The sequence below is a fragment of the Melanerpes formicivorus genome, unplaced genomic scaffold, assembly GCF_026170545.1.
Source record: "Melanerpes formicivorus ecotype bairdi unplaced genomic scaffold, bMelFor1.0.p_v2 SCAF_34, whole genome shotgun sequence".
Lineage (NCBI taxonomy): Eukaryota > Metazoa > Chordata > Aves > Piciformes > Picidae > Melanerpes > Melanerpes formicivorus.
Window position 1 is genome coordinate 5385440 of NW_027142386.1, and position 27647 is coordinate 5413086.

At 59.4% G+C, this 27647-nt stretch overlaps 2 protein-coding genes across 2 annotated transcripts in view; both read left to right on the forward strand.

Annotated features, from left to right (window-relative positions):
- The first annotated feature begins 2255 nt into the window (after positions 1-2255).
- On the forward strand, positions 2256-21932 carry ANXA4 (annexin A4). The gene is made up of 13 exons (XM_068156617.1): positions 2256-2341; positions 7710-7759; positions 9101-9176; positions 10618-10712; positions 11120-11233; positions 12239-12329; positions 14036-14115; positions 15207-15263; positions 16762-16855; positions 17523-17618; positions 18397-18455; positions 19282-19404; positions 19573-21932. Exons 2-13 carry the CDS (start codon positions 7757-7759, stop codon positions 19630-19632), a joined length of 948 nt encoding a protein of 315 aa, XP_068012718.1. The 5' UTR covers positions 2256-2341; positions 7710-7756; the 3' UTR covers positions 19633-21932.
- Positions 21933-23455: 1523 nt separating this feature from the next.
- Positions 23456-27647, forward strand: part of GMCL1 (germ cell-less 1, spermatogenesis associated) — a 32825-nt gene continuing 28633 nt past the window's right edge. Inside the window, exons 1-2 of the mRNA XM_068156581.1 lie at positions 23456-23776; positions 24869-24992. Coding sequence (XP_068012682.1) covers positions 23601-23776; positions 24869-24992 — 300 coding nt within the window. The 5' untranslated portion in view covers positions 23456-23600. The remainder of the gene's footprint in view (positions 23777-24868; positions 24993-27647) is intronic.

The following is a 27647-nucleotide window of genomic DNA, read 5'->3' on the forward strand; positions in this document are numbered from 1 at the left end:
GGGACAGGCTGGGAGAGTTGGGGCTGTTCAGGCTGGAGCAGAGAAGGCTCCAGGCAGACCTTAGAGCAGCCTTCCATTACCTGCTGGAGGCTCCAGGAGAGCTCAGCCAACTGCCAGCACGGTCAGAAACTTCTGTACTTTGTGTTTTATTTCTCTGATGAGTGCCTGAACCACTTGGCTGTGGAAGCAGCAGCCACAACCAGCCAAGGGGACAGAAATTTGGCTCTGTGTTGGGTCAGGATCTGGCTCCTGAACATTCTGCACCTTCACCTGTTGCCCCCAGCTTGGAACCTCTCCCAGGGAGGAAGAAGAGGGTGAATTGTGCAGATCATGAGTGGCAGGGTTGGTGCAAGAGTTAAAGCAGATGAATAACTCTTAAATAATTCCTGTTGCACACAGCAGTGACTTCAGTGTCACAGCCAGCCAGGCCCTGGCTGGGAGAGGCTGGAGAGCAAAGAGGAGGAGGATGTTGGTGAAAATACACAGGCTGGAAATAAAACCAACATTCAGGGACTTTTCCCAAGGGCTTAGAGTGCCAGGACAAAGGGCAATGGATTGAAGCTTGAGGAGGGCAGATTGAGACTGGAGATGAGGAAGAAATTGTTGAGTGTGAGGGTGAGGAGAGCCTGGCACAGGCTGCCCAGGGAGGCTGTGGCTGCCTCCTCCCTGGAGGTGTTGAAGGCCAGGCTGGATGAGGCCTTGAGCAAGCTGAGCTGGTGGGAGGTGTCCCTGCCCATGGCAGGGGGTTGGAGCTGGATGAGCTTTGGGGTTCCCTTCCAACCCATTCCATCAATCTGTGAACACAAAATGGAGAAACACAGCAGCCAGAGTGAGTGGCTATGGGCCAGAGCAGGAGGGAGCTGACGTGGCAGGAAGGGATGAGAGTGGAAACTTGAACAGTTGTAGGGCAGAGTTTCTCCTTAGTGCCTGTTGGTGACATGTGCCAGTCCACTTGGAACCCTGGTGGGGGGAAAGTGCCAGGTTTTGCCTGGAATGGAAAGAGAGAGTGCTGGGGGCTGGACCCCTGGTTTGCTCTGTGTGTGTCCCCACACATCCACAGGGAGTGAGCAGAGCCTGGCCTGTGTGGGGTGGGTTTGGGGGAGCCTGAGCTGCAGCAGGAGCTGTGCTGAGGCAGCCACACAGCCATGCTCCCTGGAGCACAGCCTGGGGCAGCCCAGCTGCTAAATTTAGGTCTCCTGCAGCAGCAGAGCATGTGCAGAGGCACTGGGCTGAGGCACGAGGGTGGGATGAGCTGGGAAAAGAACCTCAGAAGGTTGCTTTACTCATTCTAACAACTGCACTTTGACATCAGGCTAAAGCCCAGGGAATAAACCCAGGGAAGCCAAGATCTGTGTTGCTACAGGGTTGAGTTCCCTCTGTCACCACCATGGTCTTGTCCAGCACTGACCCAGGCACAATCACAGCAGGGTAAAACTGAGGAGAAATTGAAATCCCTTTAGAATCACAGAACTGTCAGGGCTGGAAGGGACCTCAAGGATCACTCAGTCCCAACCCAGAGAGGTTGAAAGGGCTTTAAACTAGGCTCAAAGGGGGAGGGGGTTAAGACCAGGCACAGTAGAGATGAGCCTAAGGACAGCTTTCAGTTTGCCATTTCACTTGAGGTGGGAGGTGGTGACAATAATCATAGCATCAGAGAGTTGTCAGGGTTGGAAGGACCTCAAGGCTCATCCAGTTCCAACCAACCCCCTGCCATGGGCAGGGACACTTCACACTACAGCAGGTTGCTCACAGCCACATCCAGCCTGGCTGCAAAAACCTCCAGGGCTGAGGCTTCCACCACCTCCCTGGGCAACCTGTGCCAGGCTCTCACCACCCTCCTGGGCAACAACTTCTTCCTCACATCCAAGCTGAATCTCCCCACTTCTACTTGTGCTCCATCCCCCCCAGTCCTGTCACTCCGTGGCACCCTAAAAGGTCTCTCCCCAGCTCTCCTGGAGCCCCTTCAGGTACTGGAAGGCTGCTCTGAGGTCTCCCTGGAGCCAGGTGTCCCAGGACGATGGCTCCAGGCTGTGGCTGCCTTCGGGCTCCAGCCTCCGTCCCGCTCATCCCCCCCGGCCCTGCCCTCCGGGGCTGTGTGCTGCGGGCAGGCCTCTGCTGAGCCCGCAGGGGCTGCCACAGGCGGTGCCAGGCCACCCGAGGGGCACCGCAATGTGGGGCCGGGCTGGGACCTCCCCCGGGCGGCAGCCGGCGGCGCAGGGGCGGGCGGGGGGGGGCAGAGCTCTGCGCCACCGCCACACCCGCACCGGGCGGGGACTTGGCGGCCAGGGCGAGCCCGCAGCACCTCTGCCAGCCCTGCCCAGGAGCCCGCCGGGGACAGCAGGTGAGTGCCAGGTCCCCTTGGCACGGGGTAGGGGTCCCGTGGCTGGAGGGGCTCGGGAAGGTGCCCGGCCCCGGCCCCGCCTGCGGAGCGCGGCGGCGAATGGTGCCGGACGGCCGCTGGGTGGGCGATGCCCATCGGGGGCACCGTGCCAAGGCACCGGGGCAGTGGGGAGCCCTGGAGGGCACGGGGCCGGGGGGAGGAAGGGCAGGGAGGAGGTCGGTGGGAAGGAGGAAGATGGCTGACGGCTCCCGGGCAGCGGGAGCGTGGCGCTGGCTTCCGACTCCTGCCGTGCCCAGCCTGGCACCGCCTGCCCGCGGGGTGCTGCGGCGGGGACGGGGCGGCAGGGGCTGGCGGAGCGGCCGTGGGTGAGTGCCCAGGCTGAGGCGAGGAGCAGGAGGCTCTGCTGGCTCCGGATTGTGGCTGTGCCCCTTTTGAGGGCAGTGGCCGCGCAAAAGGCACCGTGCGGGCAGTGCTGGCATACTCTAGGTGCCCAGGACTCGCCAGCAGAAGGGAGACCCTGCCCCGAGCTGCAGGCGGGGCTGGCATCGGGCAGGCACCCGGGGCTGCTGGGGCACTCGGGCTGCCCAGGGCCCGGCCAGCTGCGCGGGCAGCAGCTGGATCCAGCGCGCCCGGGACGGCTGAGGGTGGCAGAGCCGTGGAAAACGTGAGCTGGAGCAGGGTGTGGGGTTGGGACACAGGGAAGCTGCACCCAGGAACCCGTCAGACGAGTCCAGGCTTCGCCTTGCAGCGGGTCACTAAACGCTGCTTTTCCAGGGGTAGGGCCGGCAGGGTGGTCGTGAGCCCGGGTGTGGGGATGGAAGCCTCTGTGTGTGTCCTGGGAGGTTCCTGGGAGCCTCACTGGGAACCTTCCTGGAAGTCTTACTGAGATCCTCGCTGGGATCCTCACTGGGATCTTCACTGGGATCTTCACTGGGAGCCTCACTGGGATCCTCACTGGGACCTTCACTGGGATCCTCACTGGCAGCCCCACTGGGATCCTTGCTGGGATCCTCACCGGGACCCTCACTGGGACCCTCACTGGGACCCTCACTGGGAGCCTCACTGGGAGCCTCACTGGGACCCTCACTGGGACCCTCACTGGGAGCCTCACTGGGATCCTTGCTGGGATCCTCACTGGGACCCTCACTGGGAGCCTCACTGGGATCTTCACTGGGAGCCTCACTGGGATCCTCACTGGGATCTTCACTGGGATCCTCACTGGCAGCCCCACTGGGATCCTTGCTGGGATCCTCACTGGGACCCTCACTGGGAGCCTCACTGGGATCCTCACTGGGAGCCTCACTGGTATCCTCGGTGGGATCTTCACTGGGACCCTCACTAGGAGCCTCACTGGGATCCTCACTGGGATCCTCGATGGGATCGTCACTGGGATCCTTGCTGGGATCCTCACTGGGAGCCTCACTGGGATCCTCACTGGGATCCTCGCTGGGATCCTCACTGGGAGCCTCACTGGGATCGTCACTGGGATCCTCACTGGGACCCTCACTAGGAGCCTCACTGGGATCCTCGCTGGGATCCTTGCTGGGATGCTCACTGGGAGCCTCACTGGGACCCTCACTGGGACCCTCACTGGGATCGTCACTGGGATCCTTGCTGGGATCCTCACTGGGAGCCTCACTGGGATCCTCACTGGGAGCCTCACTGGGAGCCTCACTGGGATCCTCGCTGGGATCCTCGCTGGGATCCTCGCTGGGAGCCTCACTGGGAGCCTCACTGGGAGCCTCACTGGGAGCCTCACTGGGATCCTCACTGGGATCGTCACTGGGATCCTTGCTGGGATCCTCACTGGGAGCCTCACTGGGATCCTCACTGGGAGCCTCACTGGGAGCCTCACTGGGATCCTCACTGGGAGCCTCACTGGGATCCTCACTGGGAGCCTCACTGGGAGCCTCACTGGGAGCCTCACTGGGATCCTCGCTGGGAGCCTCACTGGGAGCTAGGGTGCTCTGTGCCACCCTGGATTTAGCTTCTAGAGAGCATTCCTGTAGCCTTTAACTGCCTGACCAGCTGATAAATCCTGCTGGGAAAGGGTGATCCATTGGGAAATGTGAATGGGCACTGGGAGGGAAGCCTCACACCCCTGTGCTCTGTCATCTGGCCACAGGGCTGGGACCTCTGCTCAGCCGGGTTTGCAGGATGCCCTCACCCAGGCCTTTGTTCTGGGGTGAAACAAATAACAGCAGGACAGGGCTTAGCCAGGACACCTTAGCACTGGTGGCTGCCCCTCTGCTCTCAGTTCAATGCTTCCAAACACAGAGCTGGGTGCTGCTGCTCCCTTCCAAGCACAGAGCTGGGTGCTGCTGCTCCCTTCCAAGCACAGAGCTGGGTGCTGCTGCTCCCTTCCAAGCACAGAGCTGGGTGCTGCTGCTCCCTTCCAAGCACAGAGCTGGGTGCTGCTGCTCCCTTCCAAACACAGAGCTGGGTGCTGCTGCTCCCTTCCAAACACAGAGCTGGGTGCTGCTGCTCCCTTCCAAACACAGAGCTGGGTGCTGCTGCTCCCTTCCAAACACAGAGCTGGGTGCTGCTGCTCCCTTCCAAGCACAGAGCTGGGTGCTGCTGCTCCCTTCCAAACACAGAGCTGGGTGCTGCTGTTCCCTTCCAAGCACAGAGCTGGGTGCTGCTGCTCCCCAGGAGCTTGCTGGCACCCTTGGGGCTGCAGGCAAGGAGCTGTGCTGAGCTGCAGAGCACTGCCAGCTCTGACTGAGCAATTCTTTTCCCTCTCTGCTAGCTAAGGAGGGGATAGGAGAGTCTGATTCATCTGCTGCCCCAGCCTGAGCGGTCCATGGGGACACCTTCACCTGGGAAAGGCATCAAGAGGGTTCCCAGGGCAGGGAGCACAGCTGGAGAGCCTGCTGGGTGCTTCCAGCTGCCACTTGTGTGGCTCACAGGCAGTGCTGGGCACAGAGCAGCATTTGCAGGCTGGGCAGGGGAGTTAGCACTGCTGCCAGCTGCAGTGCTCTGCTCTGTATAGCCCCAGTGACATTTAAACTGCATGAAGAGAGCAGAAGCCTCCAGTCCCTGCCCAGTGTGCTCTCTGTAATTGGATCTTGCAGGTTTGCCCTGACTCCAGGCCCTCTTTGCCTTTCCTCAAGGTTTGGTTTCTTTTTGCCAGCTCATTTCCACTCAGATTTTTTTCCTGCCTCCTGCCCTCTTTTCCTTGTTTGTTGCCTCTTCTTTGCCCTCTCCCTGACCTGCTAAACCAGCCTGGCACTGCTGCTGCTGCTGTGTGCAAACCAGCTGAGTGGCAGGGCTGCATCAGCAAAACCTCTGTGAGAGCTGAAGCCATTCTTCATTGTCTGGCTGAAGCAAAGCAAGCTGTGAGAGATCAGAGAGGAGCAGAGGGCTTGTCCCCGTGGCCAAGAGAGCCACTGCTGGCCTCAGGCATCCGGAAGAGTGTGGCCAGCAGGGCAAGGGAGATTCTCCTGCCCTTCCCCTGGGCCCTGGTGAGGCCACAGCCGGAGTGTTGTGGCCAGCTCTGTGCTCCCCAGTTCAAGAGGGGCAGAGACCTGGTGAAGAGAGTCCAGCAGAGGGCTAGAAGGATGCTGAAGGGGCTGGAACGTGTCTGATGAGGAAAAGCTGAGAGACCTGGGGCTGTCTAGGCTGGAGAAGACTGAGAGGAGATCTTATCAATGTTTGTGATTATGTGAAGGCTGGGTGACAAGAAGGGACCAGGCTCGTGGTGCCCAGGGGCAGGACAAGGGGCAGGGGGCACAAACTGGAGCCCAGGAGGTTCCACCTCAGCATGAGGGAAGCTTTCTTAGGTGTGAGGGGGCTGGAGGCCTGGAGCAGGCTGCCCAGAGAGGATGTGGAGTCTCCTGCTCTGAGGACTTTCCTGACCCTTTCCTGGATGATCCTGCCCTGGGTGATCCCTGCTGTGGCAGGGGGTGGGACTGGATGAGCTCCAGAGCTCCCTTCCAACCACCACCATTTTATGACTCTCTGACTTCCCCAAGGGCTGCTAATAATTAGGCTGCTGCCCTCTGTAATCAAATGATGAAAAGGAGCTCAGCACTAATAATTTTCCTTGCAAAACATGTCCCAGGGTACAGGTGAGCTGGAGAGTGCCTCTGTGTACCACAGCTGTGGCCAACACCCTGCTGGGACTTGAGCAGCACCCTGCAGCCTCCTCAGAGTCATGTGAGCCATGGGCAGGCACTGCAGCTCTTGCACAACTGCCTGGGCCCATGGGGAGCTGCTGTTCAGCAGGACTCAGGAGAGAGAGGGAGAGTGGCTTTGAGAGACCCTCAGCAAGTCTGTGAGTGGGAACAAGTGGTCTGGCCTGGCTGAGGGAAGAGATCCAGCCAGAGGGACCTGGGCAGGCTGCAGAGCTGGGCCCAAGGCAACCTCATGGAGTCCAACAAGGCCAAGGGCAAGGTTCCTGCAGCTGGATCAGGGCAATCCCCAGCACAGACCCAGGCTGGGGGAGGAGTGGCTGAGAGCAGCCTGCAGGAGAAGGCCTTGGGGGGTTCAGGTGGTGACAAACTCCCCAGGAGCCAGCACTGGGCCCTGGCAGCCCAGAGCCAGCTGAGTGCTGAGCTGCAGCCAGAGCAGGGAGAGCAGCAGCACAGGGAGGGGATTCTGCCCCTCTGCTCTGCTCTGCTCAGCCCCCACCTGCGGCACTGCCTCCAGCTCTGGGCCCCAGCACAAGAAGGACCTGGAGCTGCTGGAGAGGGTCCAGAGGAGGCCACCAAGGTGATCAGAGGCTGCAGAACCTCCCCTGTGAGGACAGGCTGGGAGAGTTGGGGCTGTGCAGGCTGGAGAGGAGAAGGCTCCAGGGAGAGCTCAGAGCAGCCTTGCAGTACCTGAAGGGCTCCAGGGGAGCTGGGCAGGGACTCTGGACAAGGGCTGGGAGTGCCAGGATGAGGAACAAAGGTTTGAAACTGGAGCAGGGGAGATTTAGGTTGGACACCAGGAGGAAGTTCTGCACAATGAGGGTGGTGAAATCTGGAACATGCAAGGTCAGCCTGGATGTGGCCCTGGGCAGCCTGCTCTGGTTGGAGCTGTCCCTGCTGACTGCAGGAGACTTGGACAAGATAACTTCTGAGGGTCCCTTCCAAGCCAGTGCAGTCTGTGACTCTGTGACCCTGTGAGCTCCTGGTGCTGGGCACCTGCTGGTTTGCAGCACATCCCTCCTGGCACTGTGCTGTTGCAAGCAGCCTTTGTTTGCTTGGTACAAGGCAGGGCTGAGAGGGCAGGGATGTGCCACGGGTGCTCAGCAGGGCAGCTTTGGGTCCTTGGGCAAGGGGATGGTTGCTCAGGCAGCCCCAGGAGCTGGCAGGGGCAGGGGCAGGGGCAGTCTGTGAATGATTTGCTAGAAGCCTGACCCTGCCTCTGGTTTTTATGACAGTTCTCTACCTGCCTGGGCACACAGAGACCGAGAGCTTGACCAGCACCATGGTGAGTGTGTGTTTGCTGTGCCAGCCCGTGCCAGCCTGTGCCAAGCTTTGATCTGATCACAGTGGGGAGCAGAGCTGAGATAAGGATACAGCAGGAGGAACACTGTCACTGTCTGTCCCTTTAGGGGGGTGCAGTTATCACTCCTCTACTTCCTCATGCAGGAGAACAATTCACACATTGAGGCTTTTCCAGCTGGGGGATCCCTGGCAGAGAGTAGGGCAAAGAGCAGCAATTTTCCCCTGGCTGTTGTTCTACCCAGGTTCAGCCTGCAGGAAGTCATTCCTCTGGGATTTAATGATGTGAAAGTTCTCTCCCAGCTCCACCATTCTGTGCCCCTTGCAGGAAGCCCAACCTACAGCAGTGTTTGCTGATCAAACAACCCTGGGTAGCTACCAGTCCAGGCTGGGGGTGATGAGACTGGGAGCTGCCCTGCAGAGAAGGAATTGGGGTTGCTGGTGGGGGAGAAGCTGGACATGAGCCAGCATTGCCAGAGATGGAGAGAGGGGATCCTGCCCCCTCCTCTGCTGAGACCTCACCTGCAGGGCTGTGTCCAGCTGTGGGCTGTGTCCAGCACAAGAGAGACCTGGAGCTGATGGAGAGGGTCCAGAAGAGGCCACCAAGATGATCAGAGGCTGGAGAACCTCTGCTGTGGGGACAGGCTGGGAGAGTTGGGGCTGTTCAGGCTGGAGAAGAGAAGGCTCCAGGGGCACCTCAGAGCTGCATTTCACTCTCTGCAGGGGACCTACAGGCAGGCTGGGCAGGGACTGTTCAGAAGGGGCTGTGGGGATGGGCCCAGGGGCAAGGGTTTGGAACTGGAGTAGGGCAGAGTTAAGGTTGGACATCAGGAGGAAGCTCTGCAGAGTGAGGGTGGTGAGTCACTGGCACAGGCTGCCCAGGGCTGTGGTTGAGGCCCTGACCCAGTTGGAGATGTCCCTGCTGAGTGCTGGGGGCTTGGACAGGATGGCCTCTGAGGGTCCCTTCCAACCCAGTGGGCACAGGTTGCTGGGAACAGGAGAGCTTTGTGCAAGGCAGGGTTGGTCCCACAGAAGTGGCACTGGGCAGAAGCTTGAGAGAGCTCTCTGTGAATCACCACTGAACTGGAAACCAGATCCTCCATGGCAGCTCTCTGGAGAGAATGTCTCCTTGCAGTTGTGTCCCTGAGGCTTGTTTCCCTGGGAGGAACTGTTCCCCTCTGGGGTAGGATGGTGTCAGTTTCCCCATGGTGGGTGGATGGGCTGCACTTGCTGCCACTGAGTTTGCTGCTGCTGCCTTGTTGGTTCTTCACTGTCCTTATGCCTCACCCTGAGTCCACCTTTGGTGACTCCTCTCCTGTGGCTTTAGGCAACAGTCAAGGGGGTCCCAAGCTTCAATGCTGAGCACGAAGCACAGGCACTGAGGAAGGCCATGAAGGGATTGGGTAAGTTGATCTCCCTCCCTTTTTAACCCTGGACACTGGGAATGTTTGCCCTGCTGGTTGGTTGGTTTGTTAGAGGGGAAGCCAAACCATCTGAACCACCCCACAGCCCTGGGGGGGCACAAAAAGCAATCAGAGACTTGATCAGGCTGTCAGTGCTGTGGGCAGTGGCACTGAGGCACCCTCAGCAGGTCTGCTCCTGGCACCAAGCTGTGTGGTGCTCTGGGCTCACTTGAGGGCAGGGATCCATCTAGAAGGGTCTTGACAGGCTTGAGAAGTGAGCCAGAGCCAACTGCATGAGGTTCAACAAGCTACAGTGCAAGGTCCTGCAGCTGGGTTGGGCCAACCCCAGGCACAGCTCCAGGCTGGGGGCAGAGTGGGTTGAGAGCAGCCCTGCAGAAAGAGCCTTGGGGGTGCTGGGTGCTGAGCAGCTCCCCAGGAGCCAGCAGTGCCTCCTGCAGCCCCAAGGCAGCTGTGTGCTGGGCTGCAGCCAGAGCAGGGTGGGCAGCAGGGCAGCAGAGGGGATTCTGCCCCTGGGCTCTGCTCAGACCTCACCTCCAATCCTGCCTCCAGCTCTGCTGTCCCCAGCAGGAGAAGGACACAGAGCTGTGGAGTGAGGCCAGAGGAGGCCACAAAGATGCTCCAAGGGCTGGAGCAGCTCTGCTGTGAGCACAGGCTGAGGGAGCTGGGGATGTGCAGCCTGGAGAGGAGAAGGCTCCAGGGGGACCTCAGAGCTGCCTGCCAGGAGCTGAAGGGATCCTGCAGGAAGGCTGCAGAGGAACTTTTCCCTTCCAAGCTGAGCCATTCCAGGGTTCTATGAACCCAACTGGAAATCCAAATCTTGGCCATAGAGACTTCCTTAGCCAGGCTCTTGTCTCTGCTGCAGTGTGGTGATGCCTGCCACTGGCTGGTCTGAGGCACTTTGTAGACTGCTCTAGTCCCCAGTGCTGGTGAGATCCAGGTGGTCTGAGAAGCAGAAGGTGCTGAGGAGCAGGTTGAGTAAGGGGCAGAATCTGAGGAGCATGGTGTGTAAAGGGCAGGGGCTGAGGAGCAGGGTGTGTAAGGGGCTGGGGCTGAGGAGCAGGTTGAGTAAGGGGCAGAATCTGAGGAGCAGGGTGTGTAAGGGGCAGGGGCTGAGGAGCAGGGTGTGTAAGGGGCAGAATCTGAGGAGCAGGGTGTGTAAGGGGCAGGGGCTGAGGAGCAGGGTGTGTAAGGGGCAGGGGCTGAGGAGCAGGGTGTGTAAGGGGCAGAATCTGAGGAGCAGGGTGTGTAAGGGGCAGGGGCTGAGGAGCAGGGTGTGTAAAGGGCAGAATCTGAGGAGCAGGGTGTGTAAGGGGCAGGGGCTGAGGAGCAGGGTGTGTAAGGGGCAGGGGATGGACAAAAGCAGAGCCTGTGCCTGGCTCTGGTGCAAGCAGCCTGACTGGTTCCCACTGGTTTCTTCCAGGCACTGATGAAGATGCCATCATTGACATCCTGACAAACCTGAACAGTGCCCAACGTCAGCAAGTTCTGATCACCTATAAAAGCACCATTGGCAGGGTAGGTGGCCCTCAGAGAGGAGGTGCTGAGGGATGAGGTCCTGAGAGAGGAGGTCCTGAGAGATTAAGTCCTCAGAGATGAGGTCCTCAGAGAGGAGGTGCTGAGGGATGGGGTCCTGAGAGAGGAGGTCCTCAGAGAGGAGGTCCTCAGAGAGGAGGTCCTCAGAGGGGAGCAGCCATGGCTTTGTCTGGGAGATGCAGACCCTGCCTGGGTTCTGTCACCTGGGGGAAAGGTGAACTGCCTGCTCTCCACAGCAGTAAGGTTAGCACAGGCTCGCCCTGGCCAAGTTTCTTTTGGCCTTGCTCAGCTCACTTCTTCATCCAAGGAGGGTTGGAATGTGAAGAGCAGTGGAGAAGGAGGTTTGTTCTCAAAGGCTGAGCCCTGACCCAACTCCTTTCTCCTCCTAGGACCTGATTGATGACCTGAAGTCGGAGCTGTCAGGGAATTTTGAAAGGGTGATCATTGGTCTGATGACTCCAAGCATCATGTATGATGTGCATGAGCTGAGGAGGGCCATGAAGGTTTGGATAGCTTCCTTTTCTGGTGCTTAAGTTCTGATCACTTCAGTGTGGTAAAGGCCTAGTGATACATTTGTCATTAATTTGTTGTTGTTAACATAGAGGAAGGATCACAGAACTGGCAGGGCTGGAAGGGACCTCAAGGCTCAGCCAGTTCCAACCCCCTGCCATGGCCAGGGACACCTCACACTACAGCAGGTTGCTCACAGCCACATCCAGCCTGGCCTTCAAAACCTCCAGGGCTGAGGCTTCCACCACCTCCCTGGGCAACCTGTGCCAGGCTCTCACCACCCTCATGGGGAACAACTTCTTCCTAACATCCAATCTGAATCTCCCCACTTCTAGTTCTGCTCCATCCCCCCCAGTCCTATCACTCCCTGACAGCCTAAAAAGTCCCTCCCCAGCTAAGGGGAGGGAGGAACCCTAGCTGCAGATCACAGCAGTTATCATCATCATCTTGGAGATGAGGAAGAACATCTGAAAGAATCCTGCAGGAAGGCTGCAGAGGAACATTTCCTGAGGGTGTCTAGAGCCAGGCCAAGGGGGAATGGTTTGAAGCTGAGGGAGAGCAGGGTTAGAGTGGAGCTGAGGAAGTTCTTCAGTGTGAGGGTGGTGAGAGTCTGGAACAGGCTATCCAGGGAGGCTGTGGCTGCCTCCTCCCTGGAGGTGATCAAGGCCAGGCTGGATGAGGCCTTGAGCAGCTGAATCCAGTTGAGAGGTGTCCCTACCCATGGCAGGGGGTTGGAGCAGATGAGCTCTGAGTTCCCTTCCAACCTGAGACATTTGATGGTTCTATGAAGAAATTCTTTCCAGTGAGGATGGGGAGGCACTGGCACAGGCTGCCCAGGGAGGCTGTGGCTGCCTCCTCCCTGGAGGTGTTCAAGGCAAGCCTGGGCGGGTGGGAAGTGTCCCTGCCCAAGGCAGAGGGTTGGAGCTGGATGAGCTTTAAGGTCCCTTACAACCCAGTCCCTTCCATGACTCCTGGCTCATGCCTTTGCCCTTCCCTAGGGTGCAGGGACAGATGAAGGTTGCCTGATCGAGATCCTGGCCTCTCGCACCAACGAGGAGATTCGGCGCATCAACGAGAACTACAAACTGCGTGAGTGCGGTGTCTGCAGGGAGTGCGGTGTGTGCAGTGAGTGCAGTGTGTGCAGGGAGTGCAGGGAGTGCAGTGTCTGCAGTGAGTGCGGTGTCTGCAGTGTGTGCAGTGAGTGCAGTGTGTGCAGGGAGTGCAGGGAGTGCAGTGTCTGCAGTGAGTGCAGTGAGTGCGGTGTGTGCTGAGTGCAGTGAGTGCAGTGTGTGCAGTGTGTGCAGTGTGTGCAGTGAGTGCAGTGAGTGCAGTGTGTGCAGTGAGTGCAGTGAGTGCAGTGTGTGCTGTGTGTGCTGAGTGCAGTGTCTGCAGTGTGTGCAGTGAGTGCAGTGAGTGCTGTGTGTGCTGAGTGCAGTGAGTGCAGTGTGTGAAGTGAGTGCAGTGTGTGCTGTGTGTGCTGAGTGCAGTGTCTGCAGTGTGTGCAGTGAGTGCAGTGAGTGCTGTGTGTGCTGAGTGCAGTGAGTGCAGTGTGTGCAGTGAGTGCAGTGAGTGCTGTGTGTGCAGTGTGTGCAGTGAGTGCAGTGTGTGCAGTGTCTGCAGTGAGTGCTGTGTGTGCTGAGTGCAGTGTGTGCAGTGAGTGCACTGTGTACAGTGAGTGGTGTGCTGTGCATGCAGTGCCTTCAGTGAGTGCAGCCCTGCAGTGAGTGCAGCCAGCAGAGGGCTGGCAGCCTGGGACTGTGACACAGCAGGCACTGCAGCTGCTGGCAGCTGTGCAGCGAGAAGCAGCTGTCACAGCAGCACTGCAGGGGGCAGGCTCTGGCAGCTGTCACAGCAGCACTGCAGGGGGCAGGCTCTGGCAGCTGTCACAGCAGCACTGCAGGGGCAGGCTCTGGCAGCTGTCACAGCAGCACTGCAGGGGCAGGCTCTGGCAGCTGTCACAGCAGCACTGCAGGGGGCAGGCTCTGGCGGCTGTCACAGCAGCACTGCAGGGGGCAGGCTCTGTGGCTGGGTGCCTGGCCAGGTGTGGAGCTCCTGCCAGTTCTGGATTGGCTGTGCTGCTGCAGCACTGAATATGATGGCTGGGCTGGCTTGGATCAGCAGCGCTGGGAGCAGGGCAGGGATTGTGCCCCTGGGCTGGGCACTGGGGAGGCCACACCTCGAGTCCTGGGGTCGATTTTGGGGCCCTCACTCCAGGAAGGACATTGAGGGGCTGGAGCGGGGCCAGAGAAGGACAACAAAGCTGGGAAGGGTCTGGGGAACAGGGCTGGGGAGGAGCAGCTGAGGCAGCTGGGGGTGTTTAGTGTGGAGGAGGCTGAGGGGAGACCTTCTGGCTCTTTACAGCTCCTGAGAGGAGGCTGGAGCCAGGTAGGGGTTGGGCTCTGCTCCCAAAGAACAAGAACAGGGCAAGATTGGAAATGGCCTCAAGTTACCCCAGGGGAGGCTCAGGTTGGCCATGAGGAACACTTTCCTCCTGGAAAGGTTTGTCCAGGTCTAGGCCAGGCTGCCCAGGGCAGTGGTGCAGTCCCCAGCCCTGGAAGGGTTCCAGAGCCCTGGAGCTGTGGTGCTGAGGGCCATGGGAGGGTGGTGCTGGGGCAGTGCTGGGTTCAGGGTTGGGCTGAATGAGCTTAAAGGTCCTTCCCAACCTAAAGGATTCTGTGATGCTTAGTGCCCTGAGCTCAGCTGAGTGCTTCCCCAGCTGAAGGCTGGCAAATCCTGTGGTGGTGTGCAGCTGGTGGAGCTGTGGCTGACAGCTGCCCTCTGTGTGCTTTCACCAGAGTATGGCTCCACCCTGGAGGAGGACATTGCCTCTGACACATCTGGCAAGTTCCAACGAGTCCTGGTGTCCCTCTCCACTGTAAGTCCAACCTAGGGGCAGTGGGGGCAAGATCTGGAGATCTGCACAGCCTGGAGGGCTCATGAACTTCAGTAAGGACAAGTGCAGGTTCCTGATTCTGGGGAGGAGCAGCAGCAGGCATCAGCACAGCCCAGGGGTGAACCTGCTGGTATGCAGCTCCATGGAGAAAGACCTTGGAGTGCTGGGGGGCAGCAGGGTCTGCATGGGACAGCAAAGTGCCCTGGGGGCCAAGAGAGCCAATGGGATCCTGGGGGGCAGCAAGGAGAGTGTGGCCAGCAGGGCTGGGGAGGTTCTCCTGCCCCTCTGCTCTGCCCTGCTGAGGCCACAGCTGCAATCCTGGGTCCAGTTCTGGGCTCCCCAGGTCAAGACAGAGACCTGCTGGAGAGAGGCCAATGGAGGCAATGAGGATGATGAAGGGACTGGAACAGCTGTGCTGTGGAGAAAGGCTGAGAGCCCTGAGGGTGATTGGTGTGGAGAGGAGAAGGCTGAGAGGGATCTGATCAATGTCTATCAGTATCTGAGGGGTGGGGGTCAGGAAGAAGGTGCCAGGCTCTGGTTGGTGGTGCCCAAGGGACAGGACAAGGATCAGCAGGTACAAGCTGGAATCCAGGAGGTTCCACCTGAGCATGAGGAGAAAGTTGTTTGGTGTGAGGCTGCTGGAGGCCTGGAGCAGGCTGCCCAGAGAGGTTGTGGAGTCTCCTGCTCTGCAGACTTTCAGGACCCACCTGGATGTGCTCCTGTGTGCCCTGCCCTGGGTGAGCCTGCTCTGGCAGGGGGTTGGACTGGATGATCTCCAGAGGTCCCTTCCCACCCTGCCTTTCTATGATTGTGTGATTCTCTCTGGCTGCCTTTCATGCCCAGCTTCTGCAGGGTGAGGAGCCTGACCCTGTCCATGTCTCTTGAGAACACAGCCCAGCCCAAGGGCCTTGCTGCTGGCTGCACAGGCAGCACAGGCAGCACCTGAGCTGTGCTTACCAGCTGCTGTTCCACTGGCAGCACCTCCAGGAAGCTGTTTTGAATGGGGCAGCTGCAGGAGATGTCTCCAGGAGGTGCTCTGATGCCATGAGTCTTTCCCCCTTGTGTCTCTGCAGGGAAACAGAGATGAAAGCAGGTATGTGGATGGCAGCCTGGCTCAGCAGGATGCTCAGGTGTGTGGTCGTTTGCTTCCTCAAGAATTGTCTGTTCTGGGAGAGGGGATTGGAGGCTGGGGGGGTGTGAGTGTGGGGGTGGGGGTGTCCCTGAAACTCTGTGCTGAGAGGTCTGGAGGGGAGATGATGTTTGGGATGGGAGATGATGTTTGAGAGGGGAGGTGATCTTGGGAGAGGAGGTGATGTTTGGAGGGGAAGTGATGTTTGGAGGAGAGGAGATGTTTGAAGGGGAGGAGATGTTTGGGGGGGAGATGATGTTTGGGAGGGGAGGAGATGTTTGGGATGGGAGGAGATGGTTGGGATGGGAGGAGATGGTTGGGATGGGAGGAGATGTTTGGGAGGGGAGGAGATGTTTGGAGGGGAGGAGATGGTTTGGAGGAGAGGAGATGGTTTGGAGGGGAGGAGATGTTTGGAGGGGAGGAGATGTTTGGAGGGGAGGAGATGTTTGGGATGGGAGGAGATGTATGGAGGGGAGGAGATGTTTGGGATGGGAGGAGATGTATGGAGGGGAGATGTTTGGGAGGGGAGGAGATGTTTGGGAGGGGAGGAGATGTTTGGGAGGGGAGGAGATGTATGGAGGGGAGATGTTTGGGAGGAGGGGAGATGTTTGGGAGGGGAGGAGATGTTTGGGAGGGGAGGAGATGTTTGGGAGGGGAGGAGATGTTGGGAGGGGAGGAGATGTTTGGAGGGGAGGAGATGTTTGGGAGGGGAGGAGATGTTTGGAGGGGAGGAGATGTTTGGGAGGGGAGGAGATGTTGGGAGGGGAGGAGATGTTTGGGAGGGGAGGAGATGTTTGGGAGGGGAGGAGATGTTTGGAGGGGAGGAGATGTTTGGGAGGGGAGGAGATGTTGGGAGGGGAGGAGATGTTTGGGAGGGGAGGAGATGTTTGGGAGGGGAGGAGATGTTTGGAGGGGAGGAGATGTTTGGAGGGGAGGTGATGTTTGGAGGGGAGGAGATGTTTGGAGGGGAGGAGATGGTTGGGAGGGGAGGAGATGGTTGGGATGGGAGGTGATGTTGGGAGGGGAGGTGATGTTGGGAGGGGAGGAGATGTTTGGAGGGGAGGTGATGTTGGGAGGGGAGGTGATGTTGGGAGGGGAGGAGATGTTTGGAGGGGAGGTGATGTTTGGAGGGGAGGAGATGTTTGGAGGGGAGGAGATGGTTGGGAGGGGAGGAGATGGTTGGGATGGGAGGTGATGTTTGGGATGGGAGGAGATGTATGGGAGGGGAGGAGATGTTTGGAGGGGAGATAATTAGGAAGGAAGGTGATGTTTGGAGGGGAGGTGATGTTGAAGAGGGGAGTTGATGTTTCAGTCAAGAGCTGCTGTGGCTGGTTGGTATTTGCTGTAGAGGCCAGCAGTGCCCAAGCACCGAGGAGATCAAACCTCCTGCTGTGTACCATGGAGTGATAGGCTGCTGTGGGTTGGGAGCCACCTTCAAAGGTCACCTGTACTTGATCTTCTCACTCAGCCTTACTTTGTCTCTTCATAATGTCTTCAAGTGCCTGTATGAAGCTGGGGAAAACAAATGGGGAACAGATGAGGTGCAGTTCATCTCCATCCTCTGCACACGGAACACTGAGCACCTGCTCATGGGTAGGACTCTGCTCTGTCCTGCATTTTGCCTTTGTCTGAGGACTGCTTCTGTAGGAGCTCTCTGCTTGCTCATGAACTGCCTGGGAACCCTTCCTGAGGCAGCAGGAATAGAAACATGGAATGACAGAATGGCTCAGGTTGGAAGGGAGCTCAGAGATCATCTGCTCCATCCCCCAGGCCTCATCCAGCCTGGCCTTGAACACCTCCAGGCAGGAGGCAGCCACAGCCTCCCTGGGCAGCCTGGGCCAGACTCTCACCACCCTCCTACTGAAGAGCTTCTTCCTCAGCTCCAGTCTAACCCTGCTCTCCCTCAGCTCCAAACCATTCCCCCTTGTCCTGTCTCCAGACCCACTCAGGACAAGCCCTCTGCAGCCTTCCTGCAGGATCCCTTCACAGAGTCACAGAATTGTCAGGGTTGGAAGGGACCTCAAGGCTCATCCAGTTCCAAACCCCCTGCCATGGGCAGGGACACTTTCCACTAGACCAAGTTACCCAGAGCCACATCCAGCCTGGCCTTGAAAACATCAGGCCCTGGAAGGCAGCTCTGAGGAACCCCTGGAGTCTTCTCTTCTCCAGGCTGAACAGCCCCATCATCCTCAAGCCTCAATCCCTTGCCCCTCATCCTGTCACTGCCTCACTGGCTCTTTATTGCTGCTTCTCCTCCTAGTTTTTGATGTGTACAGAAGCATTGCTAACAAGGACATCACAGACAGCATCAAATCAGAGATGTCAGGACACCTGGAGGATGCTCTCTTAGCTGTGGGTGAGTTCCCTGCCTTCAGACCTGGTCTGCAAAGCCCTGACAGAGTTGGAGGTGTTGCCTCACCCTGGCTGGCTGCTTGCACACCTCAGACACTGCCTGCAAGCCTGAGTGCTTTACTCCTTGCACATCCACTCAGATGAGGCAGCTCTCTGCTTTCTGATCTCCTTAGCTTTCCCCAGCCATGCTTTGGTAGCTGCCATTTGCTGCCAGGAAGCATTTAAAGCCCCAAAGAAATCAATCCTGGGCACTGGGCTTGGAGACATCAGCTTACAGCAGGTCACTGGCTGCAGGTGTCACAGAATCATTCAGGTTGGAAAGGACCTTTAAGATCATCAAGTCCAACCATAACCCAACTGCTGTGGCCACTAAGCCATACCCTGGAGCACCACAGCTACAGCTTCTGAGCACCTCCAGGCGTGGTGACTCCACCACCTCCCTGGGCAGCCTGCTCTCCCCAGCTCCACCATGTCCTCCCACCAGACCAGGCTGCTCAAGGCCTCATCCAAGCTGGCCTTGAACACTTCCAGGCTTGGACCCTCCACCACCTCCCTGGGCAGCCTGTTCCAACCCCTCACCACTCTCTCAGTCAAGGAATTTTTCCTCATGTCTACCCTAAACCTCCCCTGGCACAACTTAAACTCATTGTCTGCACTCTCCTCGTGGTTTGCTGGCCCTGAGCTGCACCTTCACAAACACCTCCATGAGGAAGCCCTGGGGAGGTTTGGAAGACCTTCAGTGTTTCTTGACCTTCATTCTGTTCTTCTTGTCCCCCCTGCAGTGAAGTGTGTGCGAAACAAACCTGCTTACTTTGCTGAACGGTTGTACAAATCCATGAAGGTAAAGAGCTGCTGCTGGAGGATTGCCCTTCCCAGCCCCCCCTTGCCTCAGACTGCTGTGACCTTCAAAGCTCATCCAGTCCAACCCCCTGCAGCCAGCAGGGACATCCCCAACCACAGCAGGCTGCTCACAGCCCCAACCAACCTCCTCTGGGATGGTGCCAGGGATGGGGCAGCTCACACCCCCCTGGGCAGCCTGGGCCAGGGTCTCACCACCCTGTCAAACATTTCTCCCTTCCCTCCACTCCAAATCTCTCTCCTTGACTCCAAACCATCCCCCCTCGGCCTGTCCCAACAGGCTCTGCTCAAAAGTCTGTCCCCAGATTTATTCATGTTCCCTTTATGTCCTGGAAGGCCACCAAAAGGTCTCCCTGGAGCCTTCTCTTCTCCAGGCTGAACCTCAACTCTCTCAGCCTGGCCTCACAGCAGAGGGCTTCCATTGCTGTGGCCTCCTCTGGCCCTGCTCCACCAGGTCCCTGTCTGTGCTGAGGGCTCCAGAGCTGCCCCAGCACTGCAGGGGGGGTCTGAGCAGAACACAGCAGAGGGGCAGAATCCCCTCCCTGTCCCTGCTGCCCACACTTGGGGCTGGACAATTCCTCCATCAGCTGGGGAACCCCAAATGTCTGAGCTGTCCTAAGGACTCTTTTCCCTCAGGAGGCTCACAGCAGTGTTCCTGCCTGGCAGCAAGCTGCTGGTGGATCACTCCCCTGCTGCAGAAATGCTCTGACTGGGAGCAGATCTCCCAGAAGACCCAAGGGCTAGAGCTTTTGAGCCCCTGATGTATCAGGAAGGCTCTGGAGCTGCAGCTGGTTGGTTTCTCTGCTCAGGGCCTGGGGACAGACGACAGCACACTGATCCGAGTGATGGTGTCCCGCTCCGAGCTGGACATGCTGGATATCAGGAGGGAGTTCCTGGCCATGTATGGGAAGTCTCTGCACTCCTTCATCAAGGTGAGATGTGGCAAACAAAGAGCTGCACGTCCTAAGCAGCCTGGAGGAGACCAGGACACTCCTGAACTCCCACCCAGGATACAAACCCCACAAGAAACTGCCCCTGCTGGGACCAACCCAGCCCGGAGTGGAGCTGGGAAACTCATTGGCTTCTTTCTGTCTTCCTAGGGAGACTGCTCAGGAGACTACAGGAAAGTTCTGCTCAGGCTGTGTGGTGGAGAGGACTAAAGGCTGCCTGGCTGCACTGCCTGGGTGATGGAAAGCAGCTGAGCAGAAACATTTCCTTCTTTTTAATTTCTCCCAAATGCCTTCTTAGTTGCTGAAAGCATTGGCTGGGTTGGTTAATGCTCTGGGTACACAGTGGCCTTCCTGGCTGACCCTTTTAAGACACCTCTAGGCTTGCAACATCCATTTGTCTGCTACTTGGAGCAGCCTAAGCCCTCCTTGAACAGAATGCTGGAACCACAGAGAGAAAAGAATCACAGAATCAATGGGTTGGGGTGGAAAGGATCTTAAAGCTCATCCAGTTCCAACCCCTTGCCATGGGCAGGGACACTTCCCACCAGCCCAGGTTGCTCAAGGCCTCATGCAGCCTGGCCTTGAACACCTCCAGGGAGGGGACATCCACAACTCCTCTGAGCAGCCTGGCCCTGTGCCTCACCACCCTCTTGGTGAAGAACTTCTTCCTGATGTCCAACCTAACTCTGACCTGGCTGACTGTAACCAGGTAACTCCTGGGGTTCTGGGACTGTCACCTGCTGTCTGCTGCCCTCTGCTTGCTTTGTCCCAGCTGCTGCTGTTCTGACTTGAATTCAGCTGGCTTCCTGCACGCCTTAGATAGAACCAAGGCTCCTGTGAGAGGGCCACAGTGCTCCTGCCCAGTGCTGTACTCCGTAACCTACAGCTGTACACCAAGAAGCTCTTTTTTTGCCAGAGGCAGGAGGAAGGCCATTGCTTGGTCTCCACACTCAAGAAGAGCTCCTCCATGATGCAGGAAGCTCTCAGCACACAAAGGCAGTGTTTGCAAGGTGACCCTCTTGAGAAGGCTCCAGAGGTACCTGCACAGGTTATGTATGGCCAGAAGTTGAGGAGACAAAACAAATTGACCCTCTTGTTTCCTGACAAGCAGCCCCTTGGCCAGGGCATGCACCAGCAAAACCTAGCAGCTGAAGCAGAGGCTGACAGGCTGCAGAGGGGAAAATGAACCCCAGCAGAAGGTGGTGAGTGCAGAGCGCAGGCTCATGGAGCTCAGCCTGCTGGCTTCAGTTGAGCTGGTGTGAGGTGGCCCTGCCCATGGATAATCTTTGAGGTCCCTTCCACCCTTGACAGTTTTGTCATCTAAAGCAGAAGCAGCTTTGGCTCTTGACTTAGAGAATCATCCTAGAATGGCTCAGGTTGGAAGGGAGCTCAGAGATCATCTGCTCCAGGGACACCTCTCAACCAGACTCAGCTGCTCAAGGCCTCATCCAGCCTGGCCTTCAACACCCCCAGGCAGGAGGCAGCCACAGCCTCCCTGGGCAGCCTGGGCCAGACTCTCACCACCCTCACACTGAAGAACTTCCTCCCAAGATCCAGTCCAAACCTAACCTCCCCCAGCTCGATAGCAATTTGCCCTCTGGTGGTGTGGAGCATTTAGAGCCCTGCTGCAGTCTCTGTTGCCTGTAGATCTGTAGGTAGGGAAGATCATGGAATGATAGGGGTTGGAAGGGACCTCTGGAGCTCCTCCAATCCAAGCTCCCCATCATTGGAGACATCAGAAACTTCTTCTTGCTCTGGTTTCAACTCAGCCCTGTGTTCTTGCTCTGCCTCCCTGACTTGTGGGGAGCATAAATCATCCGAGTTCTGCTCCAGACCTCTCCACTGGGTAAAGTGAAGTCGTTGGAATGATGCCCTTTAAGCACTGACTTGTCCCCAAATGCATCTCCTCAGCACCACCTGATGCCTTGGGCTGGGGTAGCTCTGCAGAGCTCACCAGTGCTGGGCAGAGCCCTGGCTGCCCCCACTGGAGGCTCCACATGCAGTGCCTGTGCCTGACTTGCTCTTCCACACCAAGCTCTGCCAGAGCTGCTTCCCCCTGGCCCTACACAGCTGCCACTCCAGCTGAGCTCCGTTTTCACTGCCAAACTGTGGTTCTGGTGGGCTTAGTAATTTCTTCTCCTTCAGCTGTTGGTAACCCATCCTGTTCTGAAGGTGCCAGACAGAGGTTAGAATTTGAAGGCACAGACCAGCATGGCCCACATCCAGGTCTGTCTCTCATTTTCTTCCCAACGAGGCTGCTGCTGCTGCTAGCTCAAAGAGACTTCTGTGGCCTTAAATAAAATCATTTCCTTGCTTGCTTTCCATGCTGCAATTGGAGACACATTCCTCAGCTTGGGAGGGAGAGGAGGCAGAGCTTTCTCCACCTCTCCTGAAGCCTGCTCAGTGAAACATTGCCTTACCCTGTACAGGAGATGCACTCAGGCTTGGCTTTAAGTGCCCCCTGTAACGCTGCTGACTTTTTACAACTGAATAAAGAGTTAATTTCTGTACCTTCTGCCATGGGGCTGTGTTCTGGGAGAGGTGCAATCCCCTGCTCCCTCTTTTCCCAACAACTTCTGTGCTCCTCAGCTGCTTTTTCTCCCCAGTGTGGCCCTCTGCCCTCCAGCTGAGTGGGGAGAGGCCACAGGGAGAGGCTTTGGAGCTCTTCCCCCTCAGGTTGGGGTGTGCAGGGTTCTGTCCAGGTGGGTGGGAGACTGCTGCACGGCAGGGAGATGCCTCCTGTTGGAATCTGGGGTCAGTCTGGGGCTCCCCACTCCCAAGAGGACATTGAGGAGCTGGAGCAGGGCTAGAGAAGGGCAAGGAAGCTGCAGAAGGGTCTGGAGAACAGGGCTGGGCAGGAGCAGCTGAGAGACCTGGGGGTGTTCAGTGTGGAGGAGACCTGATTGCTCTCTACAGCTCCCTGAGAGGAGATTGCAGGGAGGTGGGAGTGAGTTGGTATCTGCTCCCTAGGAACAAGTGATGGAAGGAGAGGAAATGGCCTCAAGGTGCCCCAGGGGAGGCTCAGGTTGGCCATGAGGAACAATTTCCTCCTGGAAAGGTTTGTCCAGGCCTGTCCCAGGCTTCCAGGGCAGTGGTGGAGTCCCCATGCCTGTGAGGGGTTCCAGAGCCCTGGAGCCGTGGTGCTGAGGGCCATGTTCCGGTGGCGCCCTGGGGGCGGAGGGCTCAGAGCTGGACTGGATGAGCTTCAAAGCCTCTTCCACACTAAACCACTCCATGACCACACCAGGGCACCCCGGGCAGCCGGCACAGCGCAGCCGCTCTGCCCCGCCCCGCGCCCGGTGCCCCGCAGCCGCTCTGCCCCGTCCCGCGCCCGGCGCCCCGCAGCCGCTCTGCCCCGCCCCGCGCCCGCTGCCCCGCAGCCGCTCTGCCCTGCCCCGCCCCGCGTCCGGAGCCGCGCAGCCGCTCTGCCCCGCCCCGCGCGCCGCAGCCGCTCTGCCCCGCCCCGCGCCCGCTGCCCCGCAGCCGCTCTGCCCTGCCCCGCCCCGCCCCGCGCCCGGAGCCGCGCAGCCGCTCTGCCCCGCCCCGCGCCCGGTGCCGCGCAGCCGCTCTGCCCCGCGCCTCGTCCGGTGCCGCGCAGCCGCTCTGCCCTGCCCCGCCCCGCCCCGCGCCCGGAGCCGCGCAGCCGCTCTGCCCCGCCCCGCGCCCCGCAGCCGCTCTGCCCCGCCCCGCGCCCGCTGCCCCGCAGCCGCTCTGCCCTGCCCCGCCCCGCCCCGCGCCCGGAGCCGCGCAGCCGCTCTGCCCCGCCCCGCGCCCCGCAGCCGCTCTGCCCCGCCCCGCGCCCGCTGCCCCGCAGCCGCTCTGCCCTGCCCCGCCCCGCCCCGCGCCCGGAGCCGCGCAGCCGCTCTGCCCCGCCCCGCCCCTCGTCCGGTGCCGCGCAGCCGCTCTGCCCCGCGCCTCGTCCGGTGCCGCGCAGCCGCTCTGCCCCGCCCCGCAGCCGTTCTGCCCCGCCCCGCGCCCGGTGCCGCGCAGCCGCCCTGTCCCGCCGCCGCTCTGCTCCGCCCCGTGCCCGGTGCCGCTGCCGCGCAGCCGCAGAGCCGATGGCCGCCCCTGGCCCTTGCTGAGCTGCCGCCGTCGCCCCCGGCGCCGCTTCCCGCTGCGGCCGCGCTCGGCTCCGGCCGGCCTGATGAGGAGGAGGCGGCGGCGGCGGCGGAGCGGCGATGGGGTCGCTGAGCAGCCGGGTGCTGAGGCGGCGGCAGGGCCTCCCGAGGGGCCAGGCGCCCGGCGACGGCGGCCGGGGCGGCAAGAGGAAGCGCGGCGGGGCCGAGGGGCTCGGTGACAGCGACAGCGACGGCGAGGCCGAGCGGGAGGAGCGGTTCCTCAACACTCCCCGCAGGTCCGGACACGGTGGACGGCTGGGGGGAGGGCAAGGGAGAGGGCGGCTGGCGGCCACCGCCTCGGAGGGGCTGCGGGCCCTGGTCGCGGCCGAGGGGCAGCGGGAAGGGGCCGGAGGGCAGCGGTGGTCTCAGGGCAGCGGGAAGAGTCCGAAGGGCGGCGGTGGTCGCAGGGCAGCAGGAAGGGGCCAGAGGGCAGCGGTGGTCGTAGGGCAGAAGGAAGGGGCAGCAGGAAGGGGCTGGAGGGCAGCGGTGGTCGCAGGGCAGCGGTGGTCGTAGGGCAGTGGTGGTCGCGGGGCAGCAGGAAGGGGCCGGAGGGCAGCGGTGGTCGCAGGGCAGAAGGAAGGGGCAGCAGGAAGGGGCCGGAGAGCAGCGGTGGTCGCAGGGCAGCAGGAAGGGGCCGGAGGGCAGTGGTGGTCGCAGGGCAGTGGTGGTCGCAGGGCAGAAGGAAGGGGTAGCAGGAAGAGGCCGGAGGGCGGCGGTGGTCGCAGGGCAGCAGGAAGGGGCCGGAGGGCAGTGGTGGTCGCAGGGCAGCAGGAAGGGGCCGCAGGGCAGTGGTGGTCGCAGGGCAGCGGTGGTCGCAGGGCAGAAGGAAGGGGCCGGAGGGCGGCGGTGTTCGCACTGTGCCTTGGGGGCGCTGAGGCTTTGCGGGGCCGAGCAGAGTCGAGGGAAGGAGGTGGTGGGGACAGAGGTGGAGACGCTTGGGAGCCGGGCCGGCGCTTCAGGGTCGGGAGTGGACGTTCTGGGGACAGAGGTTGAGACACTTGGGACCCGGAGCCGCTCCTCGGGGAGATGGGGCAGGGGTGGTGCGGGTCTCGGTCAGGGGTGGTGCGGGTCTCGGTCAGGGGTGGTGCGGGTCTCGGTCAGGGATGGTGCGGGTCTGGGGCAGGGGTGGTGTGGCTCTGGAGCAGGGCCTAGCGCCGTGTGGCCCTGGAAAAGACCCAGCAGCAGCTGCAGTAAACAAGAGAGGGGAAGTGAGCGCGGGGGAGGGGGGACAGCCCATTCTGGGGTGGAAAGAGGGCTTCGTAAGGAGGTGACTGAAAACCAGCACGGGGTGTAGCTTTGTTTGGGTTGTTTTGCTTTGTTTTGTTTAGGAAAAAACTGAAGAGCACCTCTAAGTATATTTATCAGACTCTGTTCTTGAACGGGGAGAACAGTGACATCAAGATTTGTGCTCTGGGAGAGGAGTGGAACCTGCATAAGATATACCTGTGTCAGGTGAGCAGCTTGCTTCTTGCCCCCAGCAGGAGCTGTGTTTGTAGCTTAAGAAGTGCCTGATGAGTGTTCAGTGTTGGCTGGAGTTGGTTTTCTTCTCCCCCATGGTTCCCATTCAGCACTATTAGGAAGAAATTCTTTAGGTGGGGAGTCACTGGAACAGGTTGTCCGGGGGGTGGGGGTGGGGATGCTTCCTCCTTGGAGGTGTTGGAGGCCTTGAGCAAGCTGGGCTGGTGGGAGGTGTCCCTGCCCGTGGCAGCAGGGTTGGAACTGGCTGAGCTTGCAGGTCCCTTCTGACCCAGACCACTCCATCTTGCTGTGGATGCTTTGGTTCTGCTGTTGATGGGGAGGTGTGGAAGCAGAGCTGTAGCTTCATGCTTGAGAAGCTTCTCCTCTGTCTGTTGCTGTTTCATTCTCCTGAATCCACTCCTGCTGCGTGAGGGCAGTGCAGCAGGTGGTCTGCTGATGCCCTCAGAACAGGCTGATGTCCTGGTTTGCTGAAGGTGGCTGAGGGTCTCCTGAGGTGTTGAATGCTTTTGCAGAGCACAGGAGGCTGCTGACCCAGTTCAGTTGGACTGTTTGGTGGGACCCAGGTAGAGAGAAGCCTGAAGGGAAGTTGCTGGAGCCAGGCCTTTGCATTTATGCTCATCTGGGGATGAATGCTTCTTGCTGCTTGAGGAAGCTAGCACAGAAGCTCTAGAAAGGAGTAAGTCTTGGTGCCTGCCCAGGTGGTGTTCCTGCCAGGGCTATGTGTGAGGGTTGCACCAAGGTGAAGCTCTGGGTGTTTGTGTGTGGGGAGCAAGGCAGGGCTGTTCCCTTCACTGTCTGTTCTTTCTCTTCCTTTTTCCTGTGGCAGAGGCAGGGAGGAGTTCTGGCTGTGCCTGGAAGGGACTTCTCATGAAGGAGTTCAGCAACAGGCCAAGGGGGAATGGTTTGAAGCTGAGGCAGAGCAGGGTTAGAGTGGAGCTGAGGAAGAAGTTCTTCAGTGTGAGGGTGGTGAGAGTCTGGCACAGGCTGCCCAGGGAGGCTGTGGCTGCCTTCTGCCTGGGAGTGTTCAAGGCCAGGCTGGATGAGGCCTTGGGCAACCAAGCTGAGTTGAGAGGTGTCCCTGCTAATGGCAGGGGGCTGGGGTAGGTGAGCAGTGAGGTCCCTTCCAACCTGAGCTGTTCTGTGATGATGCTGTGTGGCATAAGCAGGGTGAGCACACTGCAGGTTTGTCCTCAGGTGGTTGTCACTCCTGAGGTGTTTAATGCTGTGGTTGCTGCTTCTCAAGCTCTTGAAGCTGCTCCTTAAGACTTGGTGTGGTTTGGTGACCAAAACTGAGTGGTGAATTCCTTCTGTGGATGCTTTGAAGAGGCTTGGGTTGAACAGCCAAGAGTTAAAGCTCCTTTTCAACCCAAAATGCTTCCATGGAGCTGAGAACAGAGGTGATGAACTTTGGGAGGTTAGGTTTTGTGGTTGGCCAACCTCCTGAGCCAGATTTTCATGCCTGGTCACTGGAATTGTCTCACTCCAGTGAAATGCTTTTAGGGGTTAAAAATCTCTCTCTGTAAATAACTCCTGATGAAGTTGCCACTCCTCCTCTGCCTCCTGGAGCAGGGATCTCAGCCCAGATGTTTCTGTGGTCCTATCTGTGGCTTGATGAGGTGCAGTAAGGTGCTGCTGTGCTGTGGGTGGCAGATGGAGGATTTCCTTTTCCTGTTACTGATGTGATCAGCTCTCAGGAAATTGAGGAGCTGGCAGAGCTGAGCCTCATGAGGGCTGCCAAGCTGAATGAAGCCTTGTTGGGGAGTACAGCAGCAGAGAAGATGGCTCAAGGAGTGGCCAAGAAGGCCAAGGGGATCCTGGGGTGGATGCTGATTACACCACTGAGCTGTGCCCAAAGTGGGCTCCTGGGCCTTTGCCCTGTGTGGGGAAGGGTTTGCCATGCCAGAGCTGAGATTTGCCAGCTCTCCCCCTGGCAGAGATGCCCCAGTGCCTTGGTGCTTTGTGTTCATGGATCATAGCACAGAGTCACAGGCTGGGCTGGGAGGAGTCACTGCAGTGAGGATTTGGGGTTGTTGGGGGGTTTGGGGTGTGAAATGACTTCATGTTGTGCCAGCCAGAGTGGTGTCAGAGGTGCAGGGTGGTTCTCAGTCCAGCAGCAGAGAAGATGGCTCAAGGAGTGGCCAAGAAGGCCAAGGGGATCCTGGGGTGGATTAGGAGTGGGGTGGTGAGTAGGTCAGAGAGGTTCTCCTCCCCCTCTCCTCTGCCCTGGTGAGGCCACATCTGGAACATTGTGGCCAGCTCTGGGCCCCTCAGATCAAGAATCCCTCAGGGAAGTGCCTGAGAGAGTCCATCCCAGAGCCCCAGAGCTGCTGCAGGCAGTGGAACATCTCCCTGTGAGGCCAGGCTGAGGGAGCTGGGGCTTGGAGCAGAGGAGCCTGAGGGCTGCCCTCAGTGCTGGGGATGAAGATGTGCAGGGCTGGAGCCAGGCTCTGCTCAGGGATGTCCAAGGCCAGGCCAAGGGGCACTGGGGGCAAGCTGGAGCAGAGGAGGTGCCAGGGGAAGAGAAGGGAAAGCAGGCTGCACAGGGAGGCTGTGGAGTCTCCTGCTCTGGAGACTTCCCAACCCCTCCTGGCTGTGTTCTGTGTGCCCTGCCCTGGGTGCCCCTGCCCT

Coding starts and splice junctions, on each gene's coding strand:
- ANXA4 (XM_068156617.1), top strand. Junction 12,330..14,035: donor CAACGAGAACTACAAACTGC/GTGAGTGCGGTG, acceptor TGCTTTCACCAG/AGTATGGCTCCACCCTGGAG. Junction 16,856..17,522: donor CACTGAGCACCTGCTCATGG/GTAGGACTCTGC, acceptor TTCTCCTCCTAG/TTTTTGATGTGTACAGAAGC.